The sequence below is a fragment of the Carcharhinus amblyrhynchos genome, chromosome 28 (genome assembly GCF_965287045.1).
Source record: "Carcharhinus amblyrhynchos chromosome 28, sCarAmb.v2.hapA, whole genome shotgun sequence".
In the NCBI taxonomy this organism is placed as follows: Eukaryota; Metazoa; Chordata; class Chondrichthyes; order Carcharhiniformes; family Carcharhinidae; genus Carcharhinus; species Carcharhinus amblyrhynchos.
The window spans coordinates 15338686-15355038 of NC_137351.1; the positions used below are offsets into that span (position 1 = coordinate 15338686).

Genomic DNA, 16353 nt, shown 5'->3' on the forward strand with positions numbered 1-16353 from the left:
AGGGATCAAGAGTTTCAGGATATTTGGAAGAGGGAGGAAAGGTGCAAAATAATTGTAGAGTATTTTATTTTTGAAGTTCCATCTGCAGCTTTGTGTTTTTGAATCCATGTGACTCAAAGGAACTGAAGGGACGGGTTTAGAGGGATATCTTGTTATTCAGTATAAATGAATCAGTGTCTCTTGCTTTATTAATTACACAGACTGCACATTTTAATCCCATGCACTCTCCAGATTCATCTAATCTGCCAAAGTTCCATTTTTATTTATTGCAGGTAAAAGAGTAACAGCAAAGTCCCAGTGGAGTAAACAGAGAATCAAACTGCATCGTTTGGGCATTAATTAACCTATCAATCTGCTCACAGAGAGATACGGAAAAATACCAGGATGAAGCTAATAGTAAGATTAAAATGGATTTATTTTATCTAAAACCTGAGCCTAAGCAGGGTCATCTTGCATGGGGTGCCTGAGCACCAAAAGTGACACTCACTTCCAAAAAACCGTAAAGTAAAAGGCATTGCTTTGTGTGGCAACAACCAGGTGATGGTACCAATTGAATGTACTTCAAGCAATGCCTTCAACATACTAAAAAATGTCTCAAATCGGTTCACAAAAGAACAATCAAACAAAACAAATGACACTGAGCCATAGAAGGTAATATTAGGGCAGGTGATAAAATCTATTTTTTGACCAGATGTTTGAAGCAGTATCTGAACATATTTCTTGAATTCTACCCATTGGGGGTCACACTTTCAACTGCCTGAGCCCCAAGCTCCAGAATTCCCTCCCTTTTCTCCCCTCCCTTTCCTCCTTCTCCTTTAAGATGCTTCTGAAAACCAGCCTCTTTCACCAAGTATTTGATCACCTGTCCGAACATATCCTCACATGGCTCAGATTTTGATTAATAATTGCTCTCTGTGAAACATCTTGGGATTATTTACTACATTACAGTTCTGTATAAATGCTGAATCGCAACAGAGCCAGGAGGAGGCAGTTCATCCCATCGTGCCTATGCTGTCTCTCTGATGAGCTGCCATTCCCCCCAGTACCCTGCACCTTCTTCACTTCCAGGCAATTGACTAATTTCCTTTTGAATACCTCCATCGAACTGGCCTGCACCACACACTCAGGCAGTGCATTCTAGAGCTTAACCACTCATTGCATGTTGTTGTGTATTTATGCTCAGAAAATGGACTGTTGGTATGGCAACATGGTGTGAACATTATTTTGTGCATAACACAAGTGCCCTGAGCTAGCTCAGTGAGACAACATGAATCACCAGGGCTATCAACTGGGACTGAGTCACTCACACCGGCTAATGCTGGTGACAGTCAGACAAACACATGGCACAGTGTTGGATGCGGAATGGATTCTGGTCTGAACATGACCATTCAACTGTACATCCGGTGGATTTCAATGGGTGATACGCACATGAAAACAGCAAGTCATTACTATACCTCGATGCATGATCTTGTGTTTTTCTCGGAGGTACGCCAGCCCCTTGTTAACCTGCAAAGATTACATTTTGTTGTAAATGATGGTTTTCTTTAGAGGACACAGTAAGAGCAAGTTGATCTGTTTATATCGAAAATACATTAACAACTATCGGATTTCTCACTTTAAACAATGTACCAACTCACAATAAAGCACCAACACTGGCAGCAAAATGTAATTACAGAGTGACAGCTTTACAAAGGACATTTCCAGTTTCAAATGGAGAAAATAATTTATAATGGAAGTAGAAACATAACAATGTATAGCTTCTAAGCTGAAACCACACTATGCTTGCAGATCCTGGTCCAATTACCCACAACAATTAATCCCACTTTATCCAAAATCCACACCTGGTGCTGACTCCCCTTGCAATGAACTGACCATTACAGTAGCAGAGAGATTGCTGTAGCACATACCTCCCTGCCATGTATCAGACTGTGGAGGAGTAAACACACATTATAATAACATAATAAATCCACCAATTCAGCGAGACTAATATTTCTCATTCCGTGACATTATGGAAAAACAAATGTTTAATTAACACTATTCAAAAACTTCATAACACCCCAAACACTTGACAGCCAATCAACTACATTTGAAGTGCAGTCACTGTTTTAATGTTTCAGCATTGGAGTCAATTTGTGCACAGCAAGCTCCCACAAACAGCAATGTGACAACAACCAGATAATCTGTCCTCGTGATGCAGATTGAGGGATAGATATTGGCCCCGGTTATTAGCAGAGAGAATTCCCCTGCTCTTTAAAATAACACCATGAGATTTTAGTATTTATTCACGAGACACAAGGCCATTGGTGATGCCAGCATTTATTGTCTGTCTCTAATTGCCCTTGAGAAGGTGGTGCTGAGCTGCCTTCCTGAACCTCTGCAGTCCATGTGGGACAAGTACACCCACAGTGGCTCCACCATCCGAGAGTGAAGAAACCTCATCTGAAAGATAGCACCTCTGACAGTGCAGCACTCCCTCAGTTCTGCACTGTGTGCGCAAGCCACATTATGAACTTAAGTCTGTTGTGACTCAATGATTAATGATACAATTTAAAAAGTGTATTGGCTGTCAATATTATGTTGGAATCATACAATCCCTACAGTGCAGAAAGAGGCCATTTGCCCCATTGGGTCTGCACTGACTCTCCATCAGAGCACCATACCCAGGCTCTATCCCTGTAACCCCATGTATTTACCCCGCTAATCCCCCTAATCTACACATGATAGGGCAGCACAGTGGTTAGCACTGTTGCCTCACAGCACTAGGGATCTGGGTTCAATTCTAGTCTCGGGTGACTGTCTGTGGAGTTTGCTCACCCCACCCCGGGTCTGCATGGGTTTCTTCCGGGTGCTCCAGTTTCTTCCTGCAGTCTAAATATGTGTAGATTAAGTGAATTGGCCGCACTAAATTGCCTCAATGTCCAAGATGTGCAGATTAGAGGGATTAGCAGTGTAAATACGTGGGGTTACAGAAATACAGCCTGAATAAGGTGCTTTAAATTGTATCATTAACCACCTAACTGAGTCATAACAGACACTTCAGTCCAGGACTTAAGTTCATAATGTAGCTTGCATACACAGTGCAGAACTGAATATGACATCTTGGACATTAAAGGGGCAATTTACAATGACCAACTCACTTAACCTACACATATTTGGACTGCAGGAGGAAACCGGAGCACCCGGAAGAAACCCATGCAGACACAGGGGAAAGCAAACTCCACACAGTCACCCGAGGCCAGAATTGAACCCGGGTCCCTAGCGCTGCGAGGCAGCAGTGCTAACCACTGTGCTGCCATGCCACCCTATCATACAGGCATCACATTTAAAAGTGTCAAAAGCATACATATTGAAAAGACACGGAGTCATTTCAAACGGTTTTTTAAATCCAATGGTAGAAATTTACTAACGGCATTGTGGTAATGTCACAAGTAATCTAGCAATTTTGGGAACATGGGTTCAAATCCCACCGAGGCAGCTGCTGGAGTTTAAACTCAATAAATAAAATCTGGAATTGAAAGCTGGTCTCACCAATAATGGTGGCCATAATGCTTTAGGGAAAGAAATCTGCTATCCTTATCTGGTCTGGCCTACATGTGACTCCAGACTCACAGCAATTGTCTCAAGGGCAATTCGAGGTGGCCTTGCCAACAACACCTACATTTCACATACAATGAATTAAAACAAGGCACTTGTCAAATCAGTTACTTTCCTAATTGGCAGGAACTTGTGTATGATTGATCACAACAACTGCTCAGCAACACAGTTTGACTCAGTGCGAGGGATTCTCTGATCACCGATCACCCCCCGCCCCGTTAAATTGTACTTACAGCTATGCTGACTTTGCCCAAGACTTGTTCTGTAATTCTTCCAGCTTTTTTGAGTACCTGATCCAATGATCCACCATCCTAACAGAGTTAAAAGTCAGAATTATTCAGAGTGAACTAAACAGCACTGTATCCTGGTCATCTCAGTATCTCAGGGCAACCCTGCAAACATATTATAGATTATCTCTCAGAATGAAGCACGGTCAATGAAATGATGTGATTGAGAATCTTCCTATTGCCTGTCTTTAGTTTGTCTTCATTTTTTTGTCAAACCTAGTTTCAGGATATGCTGTAAAGATTTAAATATTTTTCCATTAGATTTTTGAAAATGCCAGTCCCCTTCCACCTCACAATCCACGTGTTTAACAGCTGCCCGTTGTAACATGTTGCAGAGAACCCCCAAGTGAAGGATTCCCAGAAGGAATCTGGAACAAAAACCCCAGAGAAAGCCTCCACACTTGGCGATGCCTCCTTGATATACACGGGGAGGTGAAGGCTGCAGCAGTCAAGCAAAGAATCAGTTACAAAGGATTGGCAGAACAACAAACCAGGCTAAACACATTACATTCAATCACTAGTAAAAATGCAACGCAGCAATTTAAACTGTGTAACCATTGCTGGTTTACAAAATTAATGGTTTTTACTTAAAATACAGTTTGGAGAAACGGTTACTTGTCGAAACAAAAAAATCCAAATTAAGCACCAGGAAACAAAGAACTTTCGAGGAAGAAAATGGCCTCGTGCTATTATCGCTTGACTATTGATCAGCCAATGTTTCGGGGACCCAGGTTCGAATCCCATCACGTCAGATGGTGGAATTTGAATTCAGTAAAATTAAGAATCTACTGATGACCATGATGACCATTGCCGATTGTCGGAAAAACCGATCTGGTTCACTAATGTTCTTTAGGGAAGGCAATCTGCTGTCCTTACCTGGTCTGGCCTACATATGATTCCACAGCCACAGCAACTCTCTGAACACGGACAACTGGAAATGGGCAATCGATGCTGGCCAACCAGCGATGCCCACGTCCCACAAATGAATAAAAAAAAGTTATGTGGAGAGTGTGGAGAAGCTGAGATTGTTCCCCTTGGAGCAGAGATGGCTCAGGGGAGGTTTAAGGGATTATTCATCATTAGAGGTGCTTTGAAATAGCTTCAACAGGCAAGGTGGGTCAGTAATCACAGGACACAGACTTTAGATAATTGGCAAAAGCACCAAAGCAAAAGAAGAAATGTTTTCATGCAGTGAGTTTCTGTGAACTGGGATGTGCTCTGTGAAAAATACTGGGGCAACAAATTCAATTCCATCCTTCATAGGCAAACAGGAGAAATACTGGTAAGGGGAAAATATTGCCAGGTTTTGGGGAAAAAGAAGGGTTAGAAACTAGTTTCAAAGCTTTGTGAAGGAGCCAGCACCGGCTGCTCTATCAGATCTTAGGAAAACATGAAGGACCTGCCGTGTCCGTCAAGTGGTGGTTCGTACTGCTGCCTCAGTGTCGGACCTGGATTCGATTCCCGGCTTGGGTCACTGTCTGTGTGGAGTTTGCACATTCTCCACATGTCTGTGTGGGTTTCTTCTGGGTGCTGCAGTTTCCTCCCACAGTCCAAAGATGCACGGATTGGCCATGCTAAATTGCCCCTTAGTATCAGGTGGATTAGCAGGGTAAATAAGTGGGGTTACGGAAATAGGGACTGGGATTGTGGCCTGTGCCGACTCGATGGGCCGAATGGCACTGTAGGGATTCTCTGAAAAATGTCGACGTAAACATGCAGAAGGTCAATGAGCAGAACCAGAAGAGAAGATTTAAGGATTGTAACCCCTGGAATGGATGCTTGAGAAAGCTGACGTTAAGAGGAACTGGTTGTTTGAGGCACTGACATTAAGGAAGTTTTGGGCATGTGATGCAAACGAGCGGAGTGTTTGTAATGCAAGGAAAACATGCACAAGGAACATCCGAGATGGCACGGGAGGATGTGGACTGGCTTCTGCGGGACTGGCCGAGGACTGCAGAGAAGCTGCAGCAAACTCTGGGAGCGAGGACGGGTGATTCAAGGAGTGGAGACAAGGCCATCTCGCTAAAGGAAGATGGAAATGATCTTGGCCACTCCTGCAACCGGACCCGATAAGCAGTCATTTCTCATTCCCGCCTCCCGATTTCCCGAGGCAGCAAACACTTTTAGCTTCCGTACCATGTGTTCCATGCAGATGCTAATCTCTCCATCACTGTAGAAAGCACCGTAGAATCCCACAATATACGGAGAGTTACACTCGTGTAGAACCTGCAGCTCTCGAATGATTTGATTCCGGATGGCTGGCTTTATCTCCAGGTGAATTAGCTACAAAAGGAAAATACAAATAAATTCAGCCCACTTTTCTGGTCTTTGCTCAGTATTCACAGCACAGAAACTGGTCAGTCAGCCCAGCTGGCCTGTTCTGATGTTTATGCCTCTTCAATTCACCCTGTTCGGGTCTTCTACTCTTCTCTATCTCAGGTACTTATTCAGTTTTCCCTTAGCTGCACCCATAATATTCATCGCAATCATTCCTCGAATTCTGCATTGTCTCTAGAGTAAACAGCTTTCTTCTAAATCCTCCATTGGATTCGTTAGTCTTATCCTAGCTTTAGATTTGCCCACAAGTGGAAACTTCCTGGTGCCTTTCCCTGTTAATTCCTTTTCTCTCTCCGCCCCCCCCACCCCCACCACCACCACCACCGCTGCTGCCACCAGTACCTCATCATTTTATGGACTTCTGTCAGGCCACCCCTCAGCCTTCTCCTTTCCAGTGGCTGGAATTTCCCCCAAAAAATTCTAAGTGTCGAATTCACGAGAAAACAGCAGTAATTCACACTCATTTTTCCCAGAGTTCACACTGATTGTCCCACCAGGCCATGCCTGATGGGCAGTGCCAAGGTGCCCCCTGGACATTGGAACTTAGCCTGTGTCCCTGGCACTGCCCAAAGGCAGTCACTGCCAAGGTGACAATGCCCCAGGGCACCCCCTGACCCTCTGGGGGGGGGTCCCAATTGCCCTCCCCTTTGCTCCAGCAGGGTCGGGCAACTAGTTCCCTGTTAGCGGGGAGCTGGAGTAATCCCAGCTGGAGTAAACCACTCTGAAGGGGGAGGGAGATGCCAGTGGACCTGGAGACTGCAGCCCCATGCCTGTTAATGATGATATTTAAAACATATGGAACTACCTATTTAAATGATCTTGGCACCTTCCTGACAATTTCCAGCATGGAGCTGATACTGCCGGAAATCTGCGTCGGGAGATGCTATTGGGACAGGAACGCATGCGCCAATCCCACGCGCCGACCATCGCGAGATTGGCACAGCGAGACGGGAGAGTCACCCCCTATATCTTTATGAACACTGGTTAGGCATCAGCTGGAGTTGTGTTCAACTCTGGGCAGCAGTTTAGGAAGGATTTAAAAAGGTGCTGGAGAGGATATCGAGGGCACAGCAGGCTAAGGCTAGGGATAAAGATCTTCATTTTTGTGGAGAGAATGGAGCAGTTCGGATCATTTCCCATAGAACAGGAAAGTGTTACAAAAGATTTAATAGAAAAATCCAAAATTATCAGAGGTTTGGATGGCAGGGACGAGGAGAGACAAGGCTTCCTCTGGGTTGGTAAACACAGTAAGAAGTCTCACAACACCAGGTTGAAGTCCAACAGGTTTATTCGGTAGCAAAAGCCACTAGCTTTCGGGCCTCTGACCCTTCGTCAGGTAAGTGGAGGGTCCAACGCCGGCATCTCCACATCACAAATGGGTAGGTAAGCAGAGCTCAGATTTAAAATAATTGGCTAAAGAACTAAATATATTTTCCACACAGGGTGATGTTCATATCTGGAAGCTTGGTGGAATCAGATTCCATAGGAACTTCCAAAGTGCAACGAGAAAGAATTACTGGTGGATTAATTCAAGGATTATGGGGAAAAGTTGGGAGTGTTGGAATAGATTCACAGATTACTACAGTGCAGAACAGGCCCTTCAGCCCATCCAGTCTACACCAATGCGTGAAATGCCCTGACAGGCCCCCTAATCCCACTTGCCAGCACGTGACCCATAGCCTTGAATGTTATGGTGTGCCAAGTACTCATCCAGGTACTTTATAAAGTATATGAAGCATTCCACCTCCACCACCCTCCGAGGCAGCACATTCCAGACCATCCCCATCTTCGGGGTAAACAAGTTTCTTTCTCAAGTTCCCCCTAAACCTCCCAACTCTCACTTTTAACTTGTGTCCCTTCGTAACTGACCCTTCAACTAAGGGGAACTGTTGCTCTCTATTCACCTTGTCCATCCCCCTCAATCTTCAGCACCTCAATCAGGTCACCCCTCAGTCTTCTCTGCTCCAGTGAAAACAACCCAAGCCTATCCAACCTCTCTTCATAACTTAATTGTTTCATCCCAGATAGCATCCCGGTGAATCTCCTCTTCACTCTCTCCAGAATCAATTGGAAAAACCTTTCAGAGGGCTGACACAGGAAAGACCGGCCGAATGGCCTCCTTCTGTACTGACAGATGCTGTGTTCACGTCAACATGATGTGAACACAGAGCATTTTATGATTTGTAAAACAAGGTGCTTTTTTTTTGTTACAGCCTTCCCAATCTGAAAGGAAGCTTTTAAAGATGATTCAAATGGAGTTAGCTCGCTGAGTGGATGTGCGGCTGAGCACAAAAAGAAGAGAGAGCACATGTGAATATCTGTGTACGTGTTTGTTAACTGTGAAGCCTGGCATCTGTACAATGGGAGAACAAAACCCCAGATAAGGTTTCAGGAGAGAAAGGGGTTAGAAAAAAAGAAAGAAAACTTGCTTACCTTGCGAGCCATAATGAGGCCGGACGGTTTGTGAGAAACTTTGAAAACGACGCCTCCATTCCCCGCGCCCAGTTCAGATATCTTCTCAAAGTCATCATCTTTCAACTCTCCAACCTTCTGTTTCTGGGTCAGAAACGCCTCCAGCCGTTTGCGCTGCTGTTCATCCAACTCAAGTTCCTCGAGCTTCTTCTGCAAAGCTTCTAGGTTTCTCCTAGAATGTTGCAAGAAACAGAAAACATTTTATGAGATAGCACAATACGAATCCTCACCCTGCTCTTGGGGGCATATCCTCATCCCTCAGGTTAATGTTTAAGGGGAGGCAGTGGAGTAATGTCTTGGGACTAGTAGCCCAGAACGCCAGACTAATGCGCTGGGGACACAGGTTCAAGTCCACGTGGTGGAACTGAAATTCAATTAGGGAATCTGAAATTGAAAACTAGTTTACTGTGACCATGAAATTATCATCAATTGTCCTAACAAGTCATGTTGTTCTCTTTAGGGAAAGAAGTCCAAAGATGTGCAAGATAGGTGGATTGGCCATGCTAAAATTGTGTCCTGAGATGTGTAGGTTAGAGGGATTAGTGGGTGAAATATGTAGAGATGTAGGAGTAGGGCCTGGGTGGGATTGTGGTTGGTGTAGACTCAATGGGCCAAATGGCCTCTTTCTGCACTGTGGGGTTTTTATGATTTCTATGAAATCTGCCATCCTTTCTCCCAGTTTGGTCTACGTGTGTCCAGACCCACAGTAATGTGGTTGGCTCTTAACTGCCCTCAAACTGCCTTGCAAGCCACTCAGTTCAAGGATAACTAGGGATGGGATATAAATGCTGCCCTTGCCAGCGATGTCCACACCCATAATGAAGCTCTGATGGAGTGCCAGGCACTGACAGAGGACTGATCAATGGGAAAGCTGCCACCCCAGCCAACTGCATCCAGGCACGGTTTCATGCTTAACTGGAAAGAGACAATTTATATAACCCTATCTGAGCACAAAAAGAAGAGAGAGCACGTGTGAATATCTGTGTACGTGTTTGTTAACCTTTTTTAATAAACATCTGTCTGTATAAACCATTTGTTGGAGGTGAGGACTGAGCAAAACAGATAAGACAGAGCGAATATGAGGGAGATGTGCACAGAAAGATATAAAAATCAATAGGGAAATGGAGAGATATATAGATAGCAAGGGTGGGTAAGTAGGTCAATAGACGACGGATCAATAACTCCTTAATTAGTTTATGTCAGGACATAAATTTCAGTCCAGTTCAGTGATGCATTCTTCATTGAAAATAGTCACACTTCCATTCTGCTCCATCAGTGCTAACTAACCTCCTTCCTCACCCTCCCCACCCCATCAGTGCTAGCTAACCCTCCCCCCACCCCATCAGTGCTAGCTCATCCTTCCTGCCCCATCAGTGCTAACTACCCACGCCCCCCCCCCACCCTGTATCTCAGCTGTTATTTACATATACACCCACACACAAACAGAGCTGCAATTCCTCAATAACATCAATGAAAATCAGATACTGCGAAACATGGATGCAAAAAGGCGGCTAACTCTCCAACTCCAACTCTGCATTTACCTTCAGCTAATTTCTCCACCTCTGCCCCTGTGCGATCAGCAGGCAGATTCTGATCAATAATGGTTATGTCAAGAGACTAAACTGATGAATCATCCAAAGCAGCGAGGTATAAATCAAACTGACACCTCCAATCTGATGCCAGTGCTGGCCAGGTCATACAGGATGACCGCAAACCTGAACTTTATTTGTTGCCTCTCCCTTGAGCGTCATGCCTTATCTTCTCACACACTGGATCATGGGAACTGGGAGCTCAAATCCAGGTCCCGGCACTGGGACAACCCCTCGGTGGGGGGGGGGGGGGGGGGGGTGTTAATTGGTTAAAGCCAGTCGCTGGGTCAAAGCACACAGCCTTACACCAAGCATGAAGTGAGGAAAATGATGATTGGCAGAAAGAATGGCATGGAGGGTGGGAGGAGGAAATTTATTTTTGTTCTTAAAAAACACAATATGTTATGATCTGGAACTGCCTGAACAAGTGTTAAAATTCAACAGGAACTTTCAACAGGAAACTGGAGAAATATTTAGAGTTGAAAAAATTGCAGGGGGATAGGAAAAGAGTAGGGGAGTGGGACTAAGTCTAATTAGGGCTATTACAGGTATGAGGGGCTGAATGGCCTCCTTCTATGCTACAAGACTCTGTAATAAAGGAAGAATTTGCATCTTAAGAGCACTTTTCACAACCTCAGATATTACCAAAGCATTTTACAGACTATTAGTTAGTTATTTCTGGTTGTCATAGTTGGCATGTTTGGAAAGTGGAAGAAGATTAAGAGGGAGGTGTTTCAGTTCGGGGAATCTGAGCAGGAGTGAGTCAGGGTAGGAGAGAATGCAAAGAGTCGCGATTCCAGCCCAGCGAGATTACAGGGAAGAGGAGGAGCATGTAGATGCAGAGTAACGGCAGGGTACGAGACCTATGGGCAAAAGTGAACATCGCACAGGGATCAGGAAGCTTGCAACAAGAGGGAGGATGGAAGGTTAGGGATGTTAGGAGTGCTTGAGTACATCACGTTGAGTTTTCCCCTGTGTCCTGTCCAGAAGAACACAGATCTAGTATATCTAGGGTGAGGGGGTGGGGAAAGGAGGGAGTTTTAACCCTTTGTTCACAAAGTCTGATGGGGTTAAGGGTTAAAATGTAACGGGAGACTCCAAAAGCTCTTGCTACCAAATAAACCTGTTGGACTTTAACCTGGTGTTGTGAGGCTACTTACTGTGTCTTTTAAATGTGCAGATTGATCCACTGTGAAGTTACCGGGACTGATTATTTTAAACATGGACTCGGGAGTGGCTGAAGTTACCCCACTGGAGGCTGTTCTCCAGGATTCAATTAGACTCCTGGGTCAGGGCTGCCAACTCCACTTGGATATATATCTTTGGAAGTTTCACCACGTGATTCTCTGCTGCCACACTCACCTCCTCCCTGGTCAATTAGTTAGTTGGTCAATCCATACATTTGCCCCACCCTCCTAATCAACTGGAAAAAATAGGAAGCTCTCCATCACTGAACTGGATGTTTCTGGTCTCTGGGGAGGTCTGTCAGCCTCTCTCCATCACCCCCAAATCCACTATTTTAATCAATAAAAACAAATCATGCAATGAAATTGAAGAAATATACAGCATCTATTTTTAATCACACCCTGTGATTTACTCGCTGACTTGTTTGCTAGCAGTAGCGCCCTGGAGATTCCAGGGTCATCGGGGAGGTTTGGTAACCCCCACTCCTGCTGCCACTTCAGATGATCCAGTCACTTTCTTCTCCACAAGTTTAATTTAACTTGTGCAGATGGACCATAGAAAGCATTCTTTCTGGTTGTATCACAGCTTGGTACAGCTCCTGCTCTGCCCAAGACCGCAAGGAACTGCAGAAGGTCGTGAATGTAGCCCAATCCATCACACAAACCAGCCTCCCATCCATTGACACTCTCCACACTTACCGCTGCCTCAGCAAAGCAGCCAGCATAATTAAGAACCCCAAGCATCCCAGCCATTCTCTCTTCCACCCGGAAAAAGATACAAAAGTCTGAGGCCACGTACCAACTGACTCAAGAACAGCTTCTTCTCTGCTATCAGACCTTTGAATGGACCTACCTTGCATTAAGCTGATCTTTCTCTACACCCTAACTATGACTGTAACACTACAATTCTGCACTCTCTCCTTTCCCTCTCTATGAACGGTATGCTCTGTCTGTAGAGTGCTCAAGAAACAATACTTTTCCCTGTATGTTAACACACATGACAATAATAAATCAAAGCAAAAAATTCAGAGCTGTTCTTAGAATGAGGAAACTGGTTTGTTTCTTGTTCGGAGAACGACAAAACCATCCCTTGAAAATTATTTCAAATTTCACAGCTGCGCTATTATGTTTTAAAAGTTAAAAACAGCGTTTTTCTGAATATTAATGTTGATCTAAAACAAAGCTTTCGTTGTTGCTGGTTATCATTTTGATCTAAGCCGTTCTTTTCTGGCGATCAGTTCCTGCATGTTTTGACACTATCGAGTTGCCTGCTGTCAGAGCTGAATATTTATGGAGAGTGTGCAGGTTTAACCAGAGTGAGAGAAACAGACTTCTCTTTTCACACTGACTCTCAGACTACTCCGACTGGTTGAGAATTTTTACTAACGACTGATTTCACTTCACATCACATCACAGGTGCGAAATGAAAGCTACTTGCTGTTGTTATTTGAGGAATGGTGTTGGGGGCAGAGAGGGTGTGTGTGTGTACACACATCATAGAAACCCGACAGTGCAGAAAGAGGCTCATCGAGTCTGCACTGGCCACAATCCCACCCAGGCCCTACCCCCATACCCCTACACATTTACCCGCTAATCCCACTAATCTACGCATCTCCAGACACTAAGGGGCAATTTTTTTAAGCATGGACAATCAACCTAACCTGCACATCTTTGGACTGTGGGAGGAAACCGGAGCACCCGGAGGAAACCCACGCAGACACAAGGAGAACGTGCAAACTTCACACAGACAGCGACCTGAGCCAGGAATTGTGGTCCCTGGAGCTGCGAAACAGCAGTGCTAACCATTGTGCTACCGTGCCATGTGTGCGCGAGATCCAGATGCGTCTGTCTAGGAGGGGAAACGCCTTCACCCAGAGAGCGGTCAGCCGGTGGAATTCACTACCACAGAAAGTTGGAAGCCAAAACATTGTACGTTTTCAAGGTGGAATTTGATACAGCTCTTGGGGGGTGGTGAAGGGGATCTGGTTGTAGAGTTGGATGATCAACCATAATTACAAGTAATGGTGAAGCAGGCTCAAAGGGCTGAATGGCCTCTTCCTCCTTCTAGTTTCTGTGTTTCCCCACACAAGTCTGATCTAACACCCATCTGTACTGATGTAGCTGGCTGCCCAGGGCCACTGGAGAGAGGGAGACATCAGCCAAAGGAAACGGAGACAAACAACAGGCACTCAGAGTTGGAAACAACAAACTAATATCTTTGCCCCTTTACAGCCATGAGATAATAATTTATAAATATTCTGGCGGCTGTGGGCAAGGAAATATTGTGCATTGCTGTGGATAAGGTTTCCCAACTACTCCCTTGATGGTGTCATGGGTAAACTGACAGCCTGACGTGGCACTGAACCAACAGAATGTCACAGGTTCCCTCCCCCGTGTGTGTGTGAGCTTCGTTAGCTGCTCAGGCTTCAGTGAATAGCACAACAACAACAACAACAACTTGCATTCATATTGCTACTTCCACACTAAATCTTTTTAGCTTTTCCTGGGTTCAATATTTATCCCTCATCCAGCATCACTAAAATAGATTACCTGATTATCACCACACTGCTGTGATTGGGATCTTGCTGTGCACAAGTTGGCTGCCCAAGTTTCCCACATTGCAACAGTGACCGCACTTCAAACACACTTCATTGGCTGTAACGCAATTTCTGGAAAGCCTCAGTGCTACAGAAATGCAAGAATTCACTTAATTAGGAAGAGTAACAGAAACAAAAACACAAAAATTCTGGAAAATCTCAGCAGCGTGGTGTGTTTTTGGTTCAGATTCCAGCATTTGCAATCATTTGCTTTGATCTGGGAGTGAGGGAGAGTTAGGTCAAAGAGCTAGAATTGAAGGTGGGTCTTAAAAAGGAGGAAGAAGAGACAGATTCAGAAAAGGAAAGGTTGAGGGAGACAATTCCAGACTTTAGTGCCCAGCCAGCTGAAGGCACAGCGACCAATAGTGGGATGAAGGACGTTGAATCTATTTAGTGGGCCAACAACATTTAGGACTGGTGGCTATGATCCGAATATCAGAAACAGCCTTTCTGCTCCTCCAACCTGCAACAGGATCACAACTGACCTTTGACCTCGTTTTCACCTTCCCAGCTATCCCCATTGCTCTTTGTCCTCTGATTTGAAAATCCTCCTTTTTTTTAAATTTGTGGGCATCACCAACAAGGCCAACATCCCTAATTAGCCTTGAACCAAGGGGCTCACTTGGCCACTTCAGGGGGCAGTTGAGACTCAACCACATTGCTGTGGAGTCACACGTAAGCCAGACCGGATAAGGACGGCAAACTTCCCTCTGTAAAGGGTGTTGGTTAACCAGTTAGGATGTTACAACAATAGTTATTATGACCATCACCGAGACTAGCTTTATATTCCAGACTTATATATTTAATTCAAATTCCACCGGCTGCCATGGTGGGATTTGAACTCATGTCTTTAGGACAGCGTGCGGCCCATCTGGCTTGAGTGGGGCCCACAAGACATTTTGTTGACTGTTGCCCACATGCAGGGTTGGCCACACTCAGTGGAATGATTTATATCTGTGTAGTTTCTTTCCCTACTGGTGTGACTGAAGTGATTTGCATGTAGAGCGAGGGCGAGCTGGGTGCTGATTGCTCACAGCATTGAGTGCGAGGGCCGCGCGCTCCCTCTATGCCCAAAGTGTCAATATTTCTTTCATTTTTACCACTTAAAGTTGATAATGAGTTATAGAAAATGCTTAGAACTGTTATGAAATATTTGGTGAGTATTAAGTCTGTTTAACCCTATTCCTGGGCTCATGGTTAGTAAACAAGCCTGATTTCAATCTTGTGGCTCACTCACCAGCCTAGGTTGCCCTAGGGTATTAGCTTGGCTCTCTGTCCAGTGACAATACCATAAACCAGCTATTTCCACACACTTGATATTTCTTGCTCTGCTCTTTTTACAGGTTTAACTCAACCTAATTTAACACCTTTGATACAATAATGGACAAAATCAGTGGCAAAACCAATTGGGAACAGCAGGTGGCAGTATTTTTGTTAGAATCAATTGTCATTGAAACACAAGATTTTCACTGCTTTCCTAATGAAGATTTACATTCTAGAAACCAAATCCATTTATTATTTTGTAAGTTGTATTGAGCAACCAGAGGACGGGAATGACTGACTCAGAAATTCTGGAATTCATTTCTGCAACCCTAAATAAATAACAGATTAGTGAGTTAGTCAAAGTGGTGTCTCAGAGGAAGTGACTCATTAATTTCCCTGTGGACCCCTGACTCAGGGAGATGTCTCTAGCTCTCGTTACCATACTTGCAACTGTTACTTTTTCTACTCTTCTCCCCAAAATTGACCCTCACTGGGGTATGGGTGCCGCACACAACATCCCCCCCACCGCCACCGCCACCCCCCCCACCCCCAACCAAACCCTCACTGGGATGGGGTGCCACAAGGATAACCACTTCGTTCTTCTTCAAAATACCACCTGAGAAACCTGATCGTACTTCAGCCCAAGATCTCGCCAAAACACAGCACCTCCAACTGTGCAGCAATCCCTCGGTACTGCGCTGCAGCTTCAGACTGGATTGTGTACACAAATCTCTGGACTGGGATTTGGGTTAGGGTTAGGGTTAGAATCCACAGCCTCCTGTCTCAGAGCGAGAGAGCAACCAACTAAGCCACAGTTGACACCGAGAAAGTGATTTTTCAGGTAGTGGAGTTGAGCCATGTTATTGGCAGACTTAAATGCTTTATTTCACGATATATTGGGCTCACCTACGTGTTTTAGATACTGGAGGTCCGAACTGGACAGTGCCAACATGTCACAGGTAACGAGTTTAAAGTAACTCTGGCATTTGCATGGTATAATGACTCAGATTGTGGAATGGCAATCACAGCC

General features: G+C 44.8%; 1 protein-coding gene across 1 annotated transcript in view; it reads right to left on the reverse strand.

Annotated features, from left to right (window-relative positions):
* The window catches only part of map2k1 (mitogen-activated protein kinase kinase 1), a 58522-nt gene that overhangs the window by 20411 nt on the left and 21758 nt on the right, over nucleotides 1-16353 (reverse strand). The window contains exons 2-5 of the mRNA XM_080214196.1: nucleotides 8652-8862; nucleotides 6018-6164; nucleotides 3828-3905; nucleotides 1455-1506 (exon numbers count right to left, since the gene is read on the reverse strand). Coding sequence (XP_080070322.1) covers nucleotides 1455-1506; nucleotides 3828-3905; nucleotides 6018-6164; nucleotides 8652-8862 — 488 coding nt within the window. The remainder of the gene's footprint in view (nucleotides 1-1454; nucleotides 1507-3827; nucleotides 3906-6017; nucleotides 6165-8651; nucleotides 8863-16353) is intronic.